General features: G+C 40.8%; 1 protein-coding gene across 2 annotated transcripts; it reads left to right on the plus strand.

Annotated features, from left to right (window-relative positions):
• Positions 1-69: 69 nt before the first annotated feature.
• On the plus strand, positions 70-16,817 carry strn4 (striatin, calmodulin binding protein 4). Of its 2 annotated transcripts, none has more exons than XM_077611428.1 (18): positions 70-577; positions 5,735-5,838; positions 5,968-6,044; positions 6,563-6,641; positions 7,007-7,192; positions 7,283-7,460; positions 7,842-7,998; positions 8,504-8,599; positions 9,610-9,728; positions 9,797-9,972; positions 10,101-10,148; positions 10,791-10,912; positions 11,537-11,704; positions 11,770-11,910; positions 11,976-12,074; positions 12,162-12,248; positions 13,073-13,262; positions 14,040-16,817. In XM_077611428.1, the coding sequence occupies exons 1-17, from the start codon at positions 251-253 to the stop codon at positions 13,240-13,242; spliced, it is 2,334 nt and encodes a 777-aa protein (XP_077467554.1). In that variant the 5' UTR covers positions 70-250; the 3' UTR covers positions 13,243-13,262; positions 14,040-16,817. The 2 variants fall into 2 exon arrangements, with proteins under 2 accessions (XP_077467554.1, XP_077467555.1); XM_077611429.1 differs by having other exon boundaries at positions 9,634-9,728.
• Positions 16,818-17,225: the final 408 nt, after the last annotated feature.

The following is a 17,225-nucleotide window of genomic DNA, read 5'->3' on the forward strand; positions in this document are numbered from 1 at the left end:
ATGTTCATCATTAGTTATGCGACTGATCATTTTATGCTGAAAGTTATAAACCGGAAATGTAGTATTTTACCAACGGCATAGTAATTTTGCTCTGTGCGTCCGAGAAAAGGAAGAAAGGAAAGAGGAGGATTGCCTCTAACCAAGTGCCGCTACAAGGAGGAAGGCACTTGTATACCTCCTTATTTTTATTTCCCGCACCCTTAGCCCCGCTACCGCCTCGTTATCCTGGCGAAAGGTTGAACGGTTAAAAATGGAGGCGGACAGATCCGGCGGCGGTGGACCAAACCCGAACTTCGGAGGCGGCAGCGGCGGATCGGGGCGCAACCCAAACGGGCCCAAAGCAGCCCCGGGCCAGTCAGCACCAGTATCCGCTACCGGAGCTATGGCAGCGGCTTCGGCTGCGTCGGCGTCGGCGGCGGCGTTCGGGGCCATGGCCGCATCGGCACACCTCCGAGAATCACAGCAGGACACCGATTCGGGAATGACTCTTCCCGGGATCCTGCACTTCATCCAATACGAGTGGGGACGCTTCCAGGCCGAGAAATACCGCTGGGAGGCGGAAAGAGACGAACTTCGGGTAAATGTTTTCCTTGCTTACTCCCTACAATTGAAATGGTTTATTCAAATAGTAGTGTGCGTATTTTTGGCCGCTTCTCTGAATGATTTATTATAAAAACACTGCCCACAACCAATCAACTGACAGCATGCTAATGGGCTAACGTTAAAGTGAGCTGCTGCTCCGACGTGATATAAAGCGTCGAACTACAAAAGGGAACCATTGACGTGATATTAAAGATTTTTATTATTCAGGAAACATTCATTCTGGCAACTCCCAGTTAGTCATGGACAATAACATAAGGATGTACTGTTTGAACGTCTGCAATCAGTGGTTTAAAAACATTACACATCAACAGATTTGGCATATGCAACTATTAGGGGTGAAAACTCACGATATGATTTGCGGTACAAGGCCCACGATCACGATCACAATTATAGTGTGACATGGCAACTGAATAGATATTGGCCTTTGAGTCAGGAAACCAAATGATGACCTTTCACGTACGTAATGTAGTAAGGACAAAAACTAGCTACTTTTTTAATGAGGGGTAAAAAGCAACAACTTATTTTATGCAAAAAAAACTGGAATAGCAATATTCTTGTAAACTTGTCACATTTTAGTCTATTTATTTTTGTAGGGTACTTCCAGGGTCTTAAAACCATACTGATTTGAATATAATGTCTAAAAAATACATTGGATTTCAGCCAATAGCTTTCAGTTCCTATTTAATAAAACTTACAAAAAGTTACGGGAAGTGTGAATCCCATACAAATAAATGAAACTGAATTGAATGCTTTTATTGTCATTATATCAGTATAATGAGATTGAAAGCGTTCACCACGTAGCGCACAAATAACAACAAACAAACGGTCAAATAAATGATCAATAAATACAAAATATTTCACCCAGTTTATCTTTCTTAGCGCTCTGCTGATGGCGCTTATAAATATAAGATAACCCAAACATGTGACGACGCATTGTTACTTAACACTTTTACTCACTCCGCTTTCTTGCCTTGCATTCCCATCTGCGCGTTTATAAATAGAAGCCTGATAAAATATACATGAACAATAAAGCTATGCTGGACGCCGGTCGATGTCGACGTCCATCACGGCCTCCCACGGAATTTGCAAAGTCTGTTTTTGCCTTCATTTGGTAACATTTGGCGCTCTCCGAGGATCTTGTTGACTTCCCGCGTATTCATGTCAACAGCGTGTGTCATTAATATCTGGTAAAATAAGAATACTCGCTTCCTGTCATACGTCGGCGCCATCTATCATCTAATAGCGACGTGACTTCTCGTGGGAAATTCTTTTGGCGTCCTTGACATGAAAACCCCGTGCCAATTTATTTATTTTTTTAAAATGTGATACGCCACCTGTGGTGGGGTGTCAAGGCAGGAATTACGGCCCCCTTTGCACTCGGCCAGGTGGGACGTCCCACGGGAGACGGGTGCCACTGGGGTCGGCTAATATATTTAGCGTGCTTTAGCTTTAAAACCTAGCATTCCCTGTAGAATTTTAAGAGACATCAACGGGCCAATGACATGAGTCGTTTTGAAGTTATAAAGTTGTTTCTTTAGCTAGAAGGCCAATACGTATTTTTATTTGCTTTTAAAATACATAAAAATCATGGTTTGACTGCTACATTAGCATAGGCTAGTGATAGAAAACAGGGTGATTAGCATCACATACTATACATTGGAACGGGCAATGTTTGATAAATTGAAGAAATCATATGTACAACTACTTTTTACAAGTACATAACCTGTTTTGTACTAGTAAAATGCTGCTTTACAAAATGGGTATTTAAAGGTCCATATACAACTGGTTGCAGCCAAAAGTTTAAGCTAACGGTGTCTAGCCTTAGCGTCTTTTTCTGGCATTTAAATGTGCTGCCGACTCTTTTTACCCATCCGTGTTTTGTTCTGCTAGCCCCTCTTTAGCGTTAAAGGTCAGGATCTGTTGACGCTAACTTAGAATATTTGATGTGAGATGCGTTTTCCATTTTTTATGTACATTAGATTTTAGTTCAGCTTGGTTCATGAGATTTCTGTGGGTACACGGTCGATTGGTCGCCGGTCTTTTGGTCGCCGGTCTTTTGGTCGCCCGGAAGGTAAGTGATAATTACCATTAAAATCGTTGCGACCAAAAGACGGGCGACCAAAAGACGGGCGACCAATCGACCGCACACGTTTCTGTGTGCATATATCAGTAATTGATAGGATTAGGCTTCTGGCTATGACACACATATTACATCCATATGTTCTGGGCGATTGACTGTATCTATATCTATATATAAAAAACAGCTATTTATTATTATTAATGCTACATACACTCCATAGCACAGTGGCCCAGAAAAGTTCAGCGTCCTATTTCTTTTGGGTCGTGAAGGCTCTCTAGGGGATGCGAGGATGAGGCGATGGAGCGTGGCCAGCGGAGAACCAAACGCGTCCTTGACATTTTTATTTATTTATTTCACTTTTTGCTTTTACTCTCTCGCTCAGGCCAGCGGCAAAGGGTCACACGGACTAACTCGCACCCACTGAAAAGCGAGATCAGGTGGCCGAACGACTTTGCCCGAGTCACGGCTCTTGTTTGTTTACCCTCACGACACAAAGAAAAAGTGCCCGAGGCTCAAGCCAGCCTGTTAGAAAAGTCCCAGAATGCAAAGGGGTCATTTCTACTTGACAAAAGTCTGCGTACATAAATGAGCTTTTTTAAAAAATGCCTAGGTATTCCGCTCTCGTTTCAAGTATCAATGGTTCGTTTCTTCTCGCCGTCGAGCCAATGGCCAACTGCGCTGGCACGCGTCCTAGCCGTTAGCAAGAACAGGCACGTTCCAATGTGAAGCAGGAATCCGGGCAAAGGTGTTTAAGCAAAAAAAACGGATGACATTTTTTCATGGTCATAACGTGACCTTCCACCGTGACTCGAACACGGTGACATTTCCCGCGTTTGACGATATCTTTGAAAGGGCCCCTGCGGTTTATTATTATTGTTTGATATGAGCTCACGTGCCAGGTTATGAAGCCTTTCAGCTGTTCTCAAATTCTGCATTGTGACCGAGCAACATGGCGTGCGAGCAGGATTCGGCGTGTTTCTGCGGGTGTTGATTGGAGTGCAATTATCGCTTCGTAAGAATTAGCTCAATACCGAATTGCCTCTGTTATAATATTCTTAATGCGGCGGGGATAGCTGGTCTAGCCTCACGGCTGCCATTGACAACAGGGATTAGTGGTTTACGCTAGCTTCCTCGATAATTCCCCGCGGATATGTCTGGCCTCGACTAAATTTATGCTTGTCTGCATGCTATGCCGTTGTCTGTGTTAATAGCGAGCTGGAAGAATTACCTACAAAGGTCTGTGATAAGCATATAAAATCTCATCGCATTAATCGGGATTACGCTGCAGCCGTCCGATAATCCACGACGCTACCACGTGGAATTGTGGGATCGTGTGTGTTGTGAGATGGACTGCTCGCTCAAATCGACAGAGTGGCTGTTTTATGAGCTTTTTGGGGGCTTTTTGGTTTATATTGAGGTACAAAAAGGACTGGAAACCATTTATTCAGAGAATGGCTATATTGCCGGAGGGTCAGTTTAATTAAAATTTAAAAAAATCGAGTGTGGGTAAATTTTATGCTATTTTTTTGTCAAATGATTAAAAATAAACCGGTTTTTTTTCATAACCCACAGTATGAAGCAGTTAATAATGTGGTGGTTGAAAAGCACTATTAAAATGTGAAAGTAAACACCCATTAGTGTCAAGGTATTGCTATTTTAGCAGAAATATTTTTTTTAACTGACATTTTTTTCTGTTTTTGGGTCAAACGGCTGTTTTTTGGTAAAAGCAATTTAGGTTCGGTCAAATTAGATTTTTTTTTTTAATTGTTGGAAACTTAAAAATCTTTCTAGGGTATTTGGGGGCGGGGCTTGGATGCTTGATCCCCTGACAAAATAATAAAAAAAAAATAGAAAAAGCTTCTGGCTAAATGTCCCCACTCCTTCCTTCTTCCATTTTCCACCCAAATGAATGTAATGTTGTAGACATCGTAGCGTACATTCCCCCAATTTCAACTAGCTTTTCTTTTATTGTTTAACTCGGGTTGAATCCCTGACCATTTGCTTCCTCCCGCAACGCACTTAATCTGTTCCCCGAGGAAGGAAACGACTGGAAAATGACAAAGGAAGCGCATAAAGGAAGGATGTTGCTTGACTGTACTCCGCCGTTTGAATCTAGCCAGTGTTTTTGATTCTTTTTCTCCCGCATTGAGCGCTCGGTTAGGGACAAGTTTAAAAATAAAAGGCATCTTCCACAACCCTCTACTTAACATGTCGTGAGTTCTCATAAATCTCGTCTTTCTGTTTACATCCTCCACTAAATGATCAAATACTGCACTGACTTGATATATAATAATTAAAACAGTGCTTGGTATTTCTTTCTTTCTTTATAAATAGACATGAGATCCATACATCATTTAGATTGACTCTTATCATTTATTGAGATTATTGAGCTATTGTTCAAATTTGTTAAAGAAAAGTGAATTATCTGGGTTTTTAATGACTTTAATTCAAACTGTTGGTCTTAAAAAATATATAATTAAAAAATATATCTTATCACAGTCATTAGATTTATGCATTATAAAATATATAAATATATAAAGTAATTCATGTATTAAAAATTAATTAAATGAAAGGGAATGCATAAGTCTAATGACCGTGATATATATTTATATATATTTTTATTTTATTTTTAAATGGGAATGCATGTCTACTGACCGTGATATATATTTTTATATATATTTATTTATTTAAAAAAAATGGGAATGCATAAGTCTAATGACAGTGACATATATTTATATATATATATTATTTTTTTAAATGGGAATGCGCAAGTCTAATGACCGTGACATATATTTATATATATTTTTTTATATATATATATATATTTTTTTTTTAAATGGGAACGCATAAGTCTAATGACCGTGACATATATTTAAATATATATATATATATATATATATATTTTTAATGGGAATGCATAAGTCTAATGACCGTGAAAATATATATATTTTTTAATTATAATATTTTTTTATGATCATAAAAGCCACCATTTGGAGCCATTACTTTTCATTGGATGTCATAAAATATTTGTGTGTTTTAATGTGTTTTCAGGCTCAGGTAGCATTCCTTCAAGGTGAGCGTAAAGGACAGGAGAATATGAAACAAGACCTCGTAAGACGGATTAAAATGTTAGAATACGCTCTCAAACAAGAAAGGTAAGACCAATAACAATAAAACATTGGAAGTATTCACACTACTTAATGTCCCAATCAAGGTTTTAAAATGTGGTGATTCGAGCACTAGTTTGGCAATGATTCCATTGTGGTCATTTTTTATGTGGGTAGGGCCAAACACCAAAAGCTGAAGACAGGAAATGACCTAAGTCCCGGTGACAAGAAGCCAGAGATGGAAACAGAACCAAGTATGTCGACGTCCTTATTTTTTCTTGTATTTTTACCGTATTTTCTCGCATATTAGCCGCCTCCCCGTGTAAGCCGCACCCTTAAAATTGGCTTAAAATCATTGAATTGAACAATTTGTCTCGTATAAGATGCCCCCTGATTCTCCTGATGTTCATGTTTTTTTTTTATAGGGAATATATAATTTCAAAATATATATAAAGTCAAAAAGGAGGTCACGTGAGACGAAGTGTGTCCGTAGTGGTCTGGTCTTGAATTAAATTCATAGACGTCAAAATTAATTTTGTTTAGCGTTTTATCTGTTTATCTTTTCTCTATTTTGAACTAAATGACCATATTGGACGCATTGTATGTCAAGTCTAATTTATGCGCTTATAAGCCGTACCCTCGATTCAGTCATCTTTTTTTGAGCGACAAATTTGGCGTATATGTGAGAAAATACGGTAATTCATCCTCCTTGTTTGTAGTTGCCACTTTTACAAACACTGATCTCGTACTTTGCCGCGTATCCACTCCACAGTTCCCAACGGCCCAGCCGAGTCCGATTCCGAGCCAGCCAATCAGATGTCGTGGAAGGAGGGACGTCAGCTACTACGCAAGTAAGTCTTATTAACTGTTCATAAAATCTCACCAAACATTCCCTGGATCACCAAAGCTATTTGTATTTACTATGCCTTAGAACACATGTGTCAAAGTGGCAGCCCGGGGGCCAGATCTGGCCCGCCGCATCATTTTGTGCGGCCCGGGAAAGTCAATCATGAGTGCCGACTTTCTGTTTTAGGATCAAATTAAAATGAAGAGTATAGATGTATATTAAATTTCCTGATTTTCCCCCTTCTAAATAAATAATTGTCATTTTTTTAATCCATTTTTCTGTTTTTGAAAAAACTCAAGATTTTGGTCATATTTATGGCTATTTTACCATTACTCGTCATCTAATTTGTTCTGTTTGCTGTGAACATAGATACCTGGAAGAAGTGGGTTATTCAGACACCATCTTGGACATGCGTTCCAAGCGAGTGCGCTCCCTGCTGGGCCGGAGCAGCCCCGAGGCCAACGGCCCGCCGCCCCCCGAATCTTCTCCCGAGCCCGACACACGGGCCAGCGGAGAATCCTTGTTGGTCAGACAGATAGAAGAGCAAATTAAGAGGTAACACCGGAGATGGCCGTCCGGTCACCGTTCGTCTTACGTTTGTGGCGCCGTTCCAAACGATAACCCGACCGATCGATGGCCTCGCAGGAACGCGGGCAAAGAAAGCTCCAAGGAACATGTGGGCGGATCGGTGATGGACAAAATTCCTTTCCTGCGCGGCTGCGAGGACGACGACGATGACGATAGCGACGAGGACGACGACTTTCAAGGCATGGCCACCGACTGCATCGACGGCACTCGCAAGAGCAAAAAGTCTCGAGTAAAGGTGACTGCTTGCATTTCATTCACAACTCAAGTTAGCGTTTAAATAGATGAGAGGCGTTTCCAATTATTCAATGCAGTCTTATCTCCATTATCGCGACCTCACTTATCGTGAATTCACTCCTTAGCGATTTTTTTCTGCAATTACCGTATTATGCTGTTTAATATACCCGGGTATATTAAATGATTTTTGCTTTTTTGAGCCTCCCGTTTGTGCGGCATTTAATATACCCGGGTATATTAAATGGGGGGTATATTAAACGGCATAAAACGGTAATTATTTAAAAAAAAAAAAAAAAGACTTTCTTCAACGAGATCGTCAGACCGTAGCACTCACCTTTTCTTTTATGCGTTATGACTTGAATCTTTTTTCTTATCTTGCCAGATGGTCTCCGAGCCCATGACCACAGACCTGGACCCGGAGGACGAGGAGGACGAGGACGACTCGGAAGACGCCCTGAGTGAATTTGACTTTCTTGGCTCCGGGGAGGACAGGGAGGGGGCGGGAGAGGCCAGGATTTCTGGGGATGGACGGGAGTTAGGTACGCAGCTACCGTAGCAAAAGCATCCCTTTTCTACACCAAACCCCCCCCACCCCTCCACCGTCCCGCCACCGTTTGTATTTGTCTTTTCCGACTGCCCCTCACACGCTCGCCCTTTTTTTTTTTATGAGTTGACTTCTCATTATGTCTGGGCATCTCTTGTCAATAAAACCGACCTCTTTTCCCAAGCGCCTGCCTGCCTCTCTTTCTCTTGCCTGTGTTGGCTGTCATCTGTCTTTTTGGGGGTGCTCTCTCTCTCTCTCTCTCTCTCTCTCTCTCTCTCTCTCTCTCTATCTCTATCTTCCTCTCCTTCCCGGGGTCATTGCCTCATTGGGTATCGTGCATGCAGCCTTGTAAATGTCCACGTTGACCTCACGCTTTAATCTGCTCGTAAAAGAATGAAGTCTTTTATCTTTTTGTCTACTTGGGCCGCCTCCGACGTCATCCTCCCATCTCGCCCCGCCGCGTGACCGGATTGTTGTGTCTTTCCTGTCGCCGGGTTCAGAGAACCGCAGGAACAAGTTGCCGGGCATGATGTCGGACTTCCCCGCCAAAGCCGCCCCGCCGCCCTCCGTGTCGGGACAAGGCCGATCTGGAGAAGGTGAGCCTTCCGAAACGGTAGATCTTAACGGCCTTTACGTGCCGTTCTCAAAGTGTGGTAGGAGTATGTTAGGGTTATTAGAACCTATCAGAGTACTTGAAAGATTGACTCAGTTAGATGATCAAATTAGGTTTTTAATTTAAAAATACTCCCTGCTTGGATCATGTACAGTTCTGTTGTATTCCAATTAAAGGTGGTACAATTGGCATTCACGTGAAATGCGGTTGCTTAATGTGTTTATGTTTGCAAATGACTTGATTCAAATTGAATGCTTTTATTGTCATTATGCAAGTATAATGAGATTTGTAGCTTCACCACAAAGTGCACAAATATTAACAACAACAAACAAACAAGACAAATAAATAATCAATAAGTAAGTAGTCCAAGAAAGTCTTGAAGTCCTCATAGGTGCAGAACTGGAGTTGAGTATGGTGACGACTCTTGGGAAGAAAGTGTCCTTGAGTCTGTTTGTTTTGGCTGTTATGGTCCTGTAGCGTCTGCCATAATGCAGCAGGTTGAAGAGGTTTTGTTTAAACACAAAACATGACTTACGGCCATTTTTATGTTAGTTATACGGCCCATATGACATTAATATGCCTGTACAAGTAATAACAATGCCACGAGCAAGGCCAGGCAATTTGGGATACTCATATTTACTAAAATAGTACAATATAACATTATAATACCATTTATAACTTTTCAGTAAGGGTGGCCACTTCCTAAAAAATATTGTTTTTTTGTTGTTGACGTTTTTCTCCCATTCGATCACGAGAAAAGTGAAAATATTTTTTGCCCAATGATTTCTTTATACTGGGATGCACCTGTTTTTTTCTGCCCCTTTAAAATATAAAACTTTCATAGGACCATTTTTTTTTCCTTAAAATATTTTAGTTTATCCTAAATTTTAACCGCAGTATAAATGCATCAATGTGGGCGGCAAAAATGAGTATAACTTCCCTTTTTTGGGGGGAACATTTTTTTTTCCCGGCATACGCACTCCAAACCTGCAGGTGGCGCTTTGGGTTTCTCCTCAGACGTCTTCATCATGGATGCGGTCGGAGGCGGGGACATGAACTTGGGCGAACTGGCCGATCTCACCGTCGCCAACGACAACGACCTCTCCATGGATGTAAATGAACGTTTTTCTCCTACGTCGGGGGAAAGGCTAAGTTTGAGGATGTTTTGCGTTCCTCGCAGATGCAGGACAACAGAGATGAGTTCAAGAAGACGTGGAACCCTCGCTTCACGCTCCGGAGCCACTTCGACGCCATCCGCGCTCTGACCTTTCACCCCAGCCAAGCGGTGCTGCTCACGGCCTCGGAGGATGGAACCCTCAAACTATGGAACCTCAATAAATCTATGCATTCCAAGAAGTAAGAAGCCGTAAAACTTTCGATATGGAGTGAACATTTTGCAAGTCGTAAATGTGATGTTTTTAAACAGTGCTATTTCAGCAAAAATGAAGTTGTAAAACAAGCTTAAGCAATGTTTTCTTCCACAGAAACGCCGCTTTAGACGTTGAGCCCATCTACACGTTTAGAGCGCACAGGTAAGTACAGTGCGCTACTATTTCTCTGCCATCAAAAGTATTAAAAAAAAAAAAAAAAAATCAAAACTGAATAAAATTACCGCTGCCTCCTTTTTGAGATTGATCAGCGTTTAAGCCAATTAAAATTTCGTTTGGTGTATAATAATGTGCCGTAAATTCCGATAATTCCAACCCGCCAAAAACAACAAGTTTAAACTAAATACACTATCTCCAATGCCTAACCCGTTAAATTCTGAAACCTTTGAAATTCATATTACAATTTTAACTAATGGTTTGGAAACAAATTCCATTTTTTTTAATGCAAACATTTTTTAGAACGTTCATGTAAAACATAATGGCTACCAATCCCTCTTTTAAAAAGATGATTGATTTTTTTTTACTAGCTTTTCATCTGAAAACCAGTCTCCAGACTTTTGCTTAATGGGCTCATTTTGTCTCTAAACAAGAATTTTGTTTATTTCATTTAAAAAAAATGATATATAAATTTTTGGTGTATACCTAGGCCCTAAAATTTCAGTTCTCCCAATGAAATCACGTAATAAATACGAGGCCTTCATACATTTATTCCTATGCGTTGCCTCACACGCCCACGACAAAGACAATTTTGTCAAAGCTTTTCTAACCTTTTTTTCTGCCGTCCAGTGGTGCGGTTTTGTCGCTGACCATGGGAGAAGATGGCGAATCTTGCTACAGCGGAGGCCTGGATGGAAGCGTGCGCTGTTGGAAGATGCCGGACCTCAACGTGGATCCTTACGACAACTACGGTCAGTGAGTCAACAGCCCTTTTTTCCTCACTCGGCTATCTTTGACAAAGTCGCCATTCAAAACAGACTGCAAACTGTGTGCAAGTGCCAAATTTTAATATTTGTCCAATGGTCCCACCTAACTCGTAGTATTTGCTCTTTCATTTATTCTCTTTTTGCCAAATCAAAATAAAAAGTCATACATTTTCTCAGTTGAAATTTTTGATCTGGCGGCTCGGCGACCGAGTGGTTAGTGCGTCGGCCTTGCAATTCATCCAGGGTTCGATCCCAGGTCGGTCCTCACTGAGTTTTGTTCTGCCCGGAATTTTGTGGGTTTTCTCCGGGTACTCCCGGTTCCTCCCAAAACATGCATGCTAGGCTATATGGTGGAACACTCTAAATTGCCCGTAGCGTGAATGGTTGTCCATTTCCCAGTGCCCTACCATTGGTCGCTGATTCGCTGGGATAGACTCTAGCACCCCTTGCGACCCTTGTGAGAATAAGTAGTTCAGAAGATGAATGAATAACTTTTGAGCTGTCTTTGTTGTTATATTTTAAATATAGAAATTTAGCACTTCCACATTGCATTCAGTTTCTATTTACAATTTTTATAGCCGTGGCAACTTGTTTAAAATCCTCAATCAGACCCCGGCGTGGAGAGCAGCGTGCTGGCGGGCCACGAGGACGGCGTTTGGGGTCTCACGTACTCGGCGGCGCACCGGCGCCTGGCCTCGTGCTCCGCCGACGGCACCGTTCGCATTTGGGACCCGCGGAACTCCGCCCCCTGCCTTTCTGTCTTCAACAAGGAGAGAGGTAGGACGTCGGGAACGGAGGTCCCCCTGGTTTGACACCCGTAACGCGGCACTCTTCCTCCGCAGAACACGGGACGCCCACCTCGGTGGCCTTCGTGGCCTCCGACCCCAATCAGGCGGTGGTGTCGTTTGACGGCGGCGAAACGCTGCTCTACGACTTAAACACCGAGCAGAGCGTCACGGCGCTGGAGACGCAGACCAAGGACGGTAGGTCAACGACGCCAAATTGTCGCGGACGTCCAGCGACAGTCGTTTGCGTGCTACTTTTTCAGGAAGTGAACTCATCAACCGCGTGGTCAGTCACCCGTCTGAGGCCCTTTCCGTCACCGCGCACGAGAACCGTACCATCCGCTTCTTAGACAACAAGACGGGTATTCACGACATATATGGATTTAATTTTGGAGTGTTTTGCGAAACAAGTGATAGTCATGTGACCCTTTTTTTTTAATGTTCTGCAGGTAAAGTGGTCCACTCCATGGTGGCTCACCTGGATGCAGTTACATGTCTCACCACAGATCCCAAAGGCACTTACCTCATCTCTGGCAGTGAGTAGCAGCACAATTAATATTTTTCTACTTCTACTACTTGGTGGATTTTCTCACATATACGCCTTATTTGTCGCTCAAATAATGATGACTGAATCGAGGGTACGACTTATATGCGCACAAATTAGACGACATGCACAAAACTGCAAGGTGACAGACGAAACGCCATAACGCAAGACAATACAATCATTTATTTCAAATAGATAAAAGATAAAACGCTAAACAAAATTTATTTTGACGTCTATGAATGAAATTCAAGAAAAAAATAAACCATATCTTGCATAAAACGTGAAATAATTCACTCACTTGTGCCTGCCATTACTCGATCTTACCTCTTACCGGAGACTCGGACACACTTCCTGGTTGTACTGGTCACGTGACTTCCTTTTTAAATTTGTCTATGTGCAGGCAACACCCTTTAGGAATGTGCATTACAGCAATCAATTTTTACAGTATCTCAGAAATACCACATGCGATCAATTTTCTGAAAATTTCACATTTGTTCTCCCTATTATAACCATGAAATTGGGAATCAGGGGCCGTCTTATACCAGAGAAATGGTAAAATTCAACGATTTTAAGCCAATTTTAAGGGTGCGGCTTATACGCGGATGCGGCTAATATGCGAGAAAATACGGTAGGTCAAGCAATCCATGCTACTACAAATTAATTGACACTCATATTCTTGCGGTCAAAAAGTGGCTTTACGAAACGAAGTAAACCTGCAAAACAAAATATTTCAATTCACCCGGTGAACTGTTAGCTTAGCAACGTAGCATTTCACACTCACTCCATTCTCATTTGTCAATATAATTACGCCCGCAGGCCACGACTGCTCAGTCCGCCTATGGATGCTGGACAACAGGACGTGCGTGCAGGAGATCACCGCCCACAGGAAGAAGCACGACGAGGCCATTCACGACGTGGCCTTCCACAGCTCTCAGCCCTTCATCGCCAGCGCCGGCGCCGACGCACTCGCCAAGATCTTTGTCTGATTGAACTGCAGTTTCATCCGGTAAGGTAGAAACTGGTCTTGAATCCACGGAGACGTTCCTAGATAAACTTGGAGTTGACTTGACTGCCACTGTACGGCGCTACAAGTCAAAACAGAAGATAAAAATTTTCTAAAACATGCTAGGCTAGCAGGTTAAACACTCTAAACTGCCCCCAAGCTATGATTGGTTGTCCTTTGTCTCCTTGTGCCCTGCGATTGGTTGGCCACTGATTCAGGGTGTCCATAGTTAGCTGGGATAGGCTGTAAGGGTGGATTTTTATCAGAAATGCCGTGTACAGTAATATCGCAGACAATTGTCCCATGGCCACAAGAAATCAAAGGACTTGGACTAAAACTCCCATTTCCTGTTTATTTTTATTTTTATTTATTTATATCAACCGGAGAGGAACTATTTTCACTGTGAGTACAGTATTTAAAGTTGTTACATTTATAAAATATATACATTATATTTAGATATAAATAAATGAAAGTCTTGACATGCTTACGGCTGTAATATTTAAAAAAATATACACTTTTTGATCATTGTACTTATGCACTTGTATTTCTGTACAGGCGTGAAAACGTAGTACTGTGGTAGTTAGAATGAGGGTGGTCCTACCTCCCGATTTTTCGTTTATCACAGCCATGTCTGGTCGACATTAACCGCAATATTTGAGGGATTACTGTAGAGCCAGACTTGTGATTATTCTGAATTCCACTAGGAGGAGCCCATGTGCCTCTTTTTAACTGGATTATTGCAGTAGTTTACTCAATGACTTCGTTTTTTTTCCTTTTCAGACACCCTCAACTGGTCTGAAAGACACTACAGTGGGCACCAGTTCCCTACAGACATACACGCATACACACAGACACACACATTCACATACACACACACACACACAAACGCACACACCCGCACACTGTTGTCCTGCAACCCACTGGCTGGGATATTGTCACAGGACGTCACTTCCCCGACTTCCTCAGTTTTATGCCTCAGTGACTTCTGGTTATACCAACCGCATTGCTTTTATTTAGATTGTTTTTTTAACTCAAGAACCTCCTGCCACAGCTTCAGATAAGATCTCTTTTCTACACTACACGACTACGCTTTTCTGCTTTTGTCAGTTATTTTTTTTCTGAATATCACTGTTTTTTTTCCTTTTCAAATTCGTAAGTATCGACGGTTTCGTGCACTCGTGCTTTCTGACTTTATGCTCGTGTTCTAAGGAGAATCACCAAGTAAACTCGTGCAAAGTGGCAATCTCATCTGGATGACCAGGTGATTTAGTCGCGGTTACCGAAAGGTGAAATCCGTGTGTTTGTGTGTGTGCGTGCGTGCGTGCGTGCGTGCGTGCGTGCGTGCGCGAGTATGCGAGCGCCGCATTCCAAAGATTTAATGAGCAGCGCCAGTGCTTTATTTTTTTTCTTCAATTTAAGGTCCGAAAAGCGTTCAACACGCCGACGTTTCCACTTTATAGCTTTAATTTTTATCCCGGCCACGAGCCTGCGACCCACTTTCACTGCAGAATGTTCATTTGTCTTCATTTGAAGCCGATGTCGAGCTTGTAAATCGGTCGTGTGAGGCCACCGTTTAAAGTTGAGGGAATGCAGTGTGAGTGAGGCCAGTCTCCTCTGCATTCCCAGCAAATTGGGTTATTTGCTGCTTTTTATTATACAGAGGAGTGTGTGTGTGTGTATTGTGTGTGTGTGTGTGTGTGTGTACACGCACTAGTCAAATGATGGTGCTACAAACGCCTGTGTTAGTTCAGGGACTTTTTTTTGTTTTTGTTGCGTTTGAGAGGCTTGCAGTGTTGACATCACGGTTGAATCATTTCAATGACTTGTCATTCATTTCACAATGTTGACTTTTTAAAATTCCTCACCAGTGGGATTCCGGTGTTTGAGTTGGAGATTCCTCGCTGGCGTTGCGTTACGTCATTTCACGAGTCGTTGTTCCGCTTTTAGACTGAAAAGATGCGAGGACCGTGAGTCGAAGTTGCACAGTAGGAGGGAGGAATTATGAGGGGGTCATAAAACGGTCTTTAAAAAAAATAGAAATTGCGTTTTGACACTAGTCATAGGAAGCAAATTGATGTGTGGAAATGGAAGAATGTCAGTTTGACTTTGGAAACAAAAATGTTGTGACAGACAGTTATGGAGAACCTTTTTTTTTTATAAGGATATAATTAAGATTTTTTGGGAATAAAAGATGGATCATGTCACCTCAGAGAGGTTTAGTTTAATGGCGTGGTTACCTCTGTAAATTTTGAATTTCCATTGGATCCTAATAAGTTCAAATACAATTTGCAGCAGTTCCAATTTGTCAATCTAATTTTGAACAATTGCTTAATTCCAAATAGTGACTTAAAAAATAGTTGTTGTGAAGATTGTCCATTTTGCAACTCTTAAGAGAACAGGGTATTTTAAAAATCAGTATTAAATGTTCCATATCAGCATCTTATTTTGAGGCATTTCTGATGAAAAAGTGTGTTTTGGCTTTTGATTTTTCTTTTCTAACCTAGAAATACTTCACTTTTTTAGATACACGAACAATCATCAGAATTCGGATTCTTCAAAACAAATCACCTCATGAATTTACAGTAAAAAAAACAACCAAAAAAACAAATTAGCCACGTCTTGTCTCACGATTGGCCCTCTTGTTTTGATAGAGAGAAAAAAACAATCAGATAGGAGGCGTGGCTTAATGTCAATCATTTTTATGTATATTTTGCAGACACACTGATTGCAGGAACACCTTAATATTTTGCATTACATTGATTTTATTTTATTTTTTTTACTGTTGGAACAACCCAGACAAAAAAGTTTTCTTTCTGGTCGCTTTTATGAGACAAACAAAATATCGGTGATTAACAATAAGACATTTTAAAGAAGCGCAACATTACAATTTATTGGCTTTTTTTACAAGGCTGCTGTGTAAACTCTTTACTGGACTAACAAATGTATTTTCTTTTAACGTTTACTGTCTGCAACCAGTCCAAGGTGTATGATTTTTGTTTGTTTGTTTGTTAGTTTGTTTATTTTTTGCTTGTATCCAGGTTGTTTAGACTCCATTTCAACCCATAATTCAAATTATTCCAAAAGGGATGGTTCGAATCTATCTCTCTTGATTCGGATTTGCTACTCAAAAAGTATAATTCCGAATCGTTTGTATCATAAATTAATCATCTTCCTTACTAGGCATAGGACTCGCTTGTGATTGATAAGGAAAATGTACAACTTGTATAAAAAAAAATAAAAAAACCAAAAAAATTATAATGCAAAAAAAAATAATCCAAAAAAATCTGGAACAAAAAATGATCAGTCAGAGGCCAAGGTAAAAAGACTTTGTGTTTTGATTTTATTTTTATTAGCAATTTATCACTGTGTGATACTTTGTACATCATATTTAGCTGTACTATTCCAACTATAAGAGACCTGCTTTTTCTATTATTGATTTGGGTTTATTATATATTTTTCAAGTGCGTTCTGGCTTGTATCAAATGACTGTTTTGTTTGTTTTATGGGCTGCTTGGTGTACGTCAGGTAAAAGGATAAAGAATTGATTTTGTACAGTAATTGTGTGTGCATTTTTGTGATCCCCAAAAAAACCTAATGTGATTCAAATTTTTTTGTCTTTAAATGACCAAAAACAGTCGCTTATTTTTTTGTCTTTAAATCACCAAAAACAGTCGCTTATTTTTTTTGTCTTTAAATCACCAAAAACAGTCGCTTATTTTTTTGTCTTTAAATCACCAAAAACAGTCGCTTATTTTTTTTTAAATGACCAAAAACAGTCGCTTATTTTTTTGTCTTTAAATCACCAAAAACAGTCACTTATTTTTTTTGTCTTTAAATCACCAAAAACAGTCGCTTATTTTTTTTTGTCTTTAAATGACCAAAAACAGTCTATTTTTCTTATTGATCCATCCAAATCAATTATGTTGCCAGTGTTTAACGATGAAGTAGTTTACGCCATTTTGGAAT

Source organism: Stigmatopora argus, chromosome 10 (genome assembly GCF_051989625.1).
Source record: "Stigmatopora argus isolate UIUO_Sarg chromosome 10, RoL_Sarg_1.0, whole genome shotgun sequence".
Taxonomy (NCBI): Eukaryota; Metazoa; Chordata; class Actinopteri; order Syngnathiformes; family Syngnathidae; genus Stigmatopora; species Stigmatopora argus.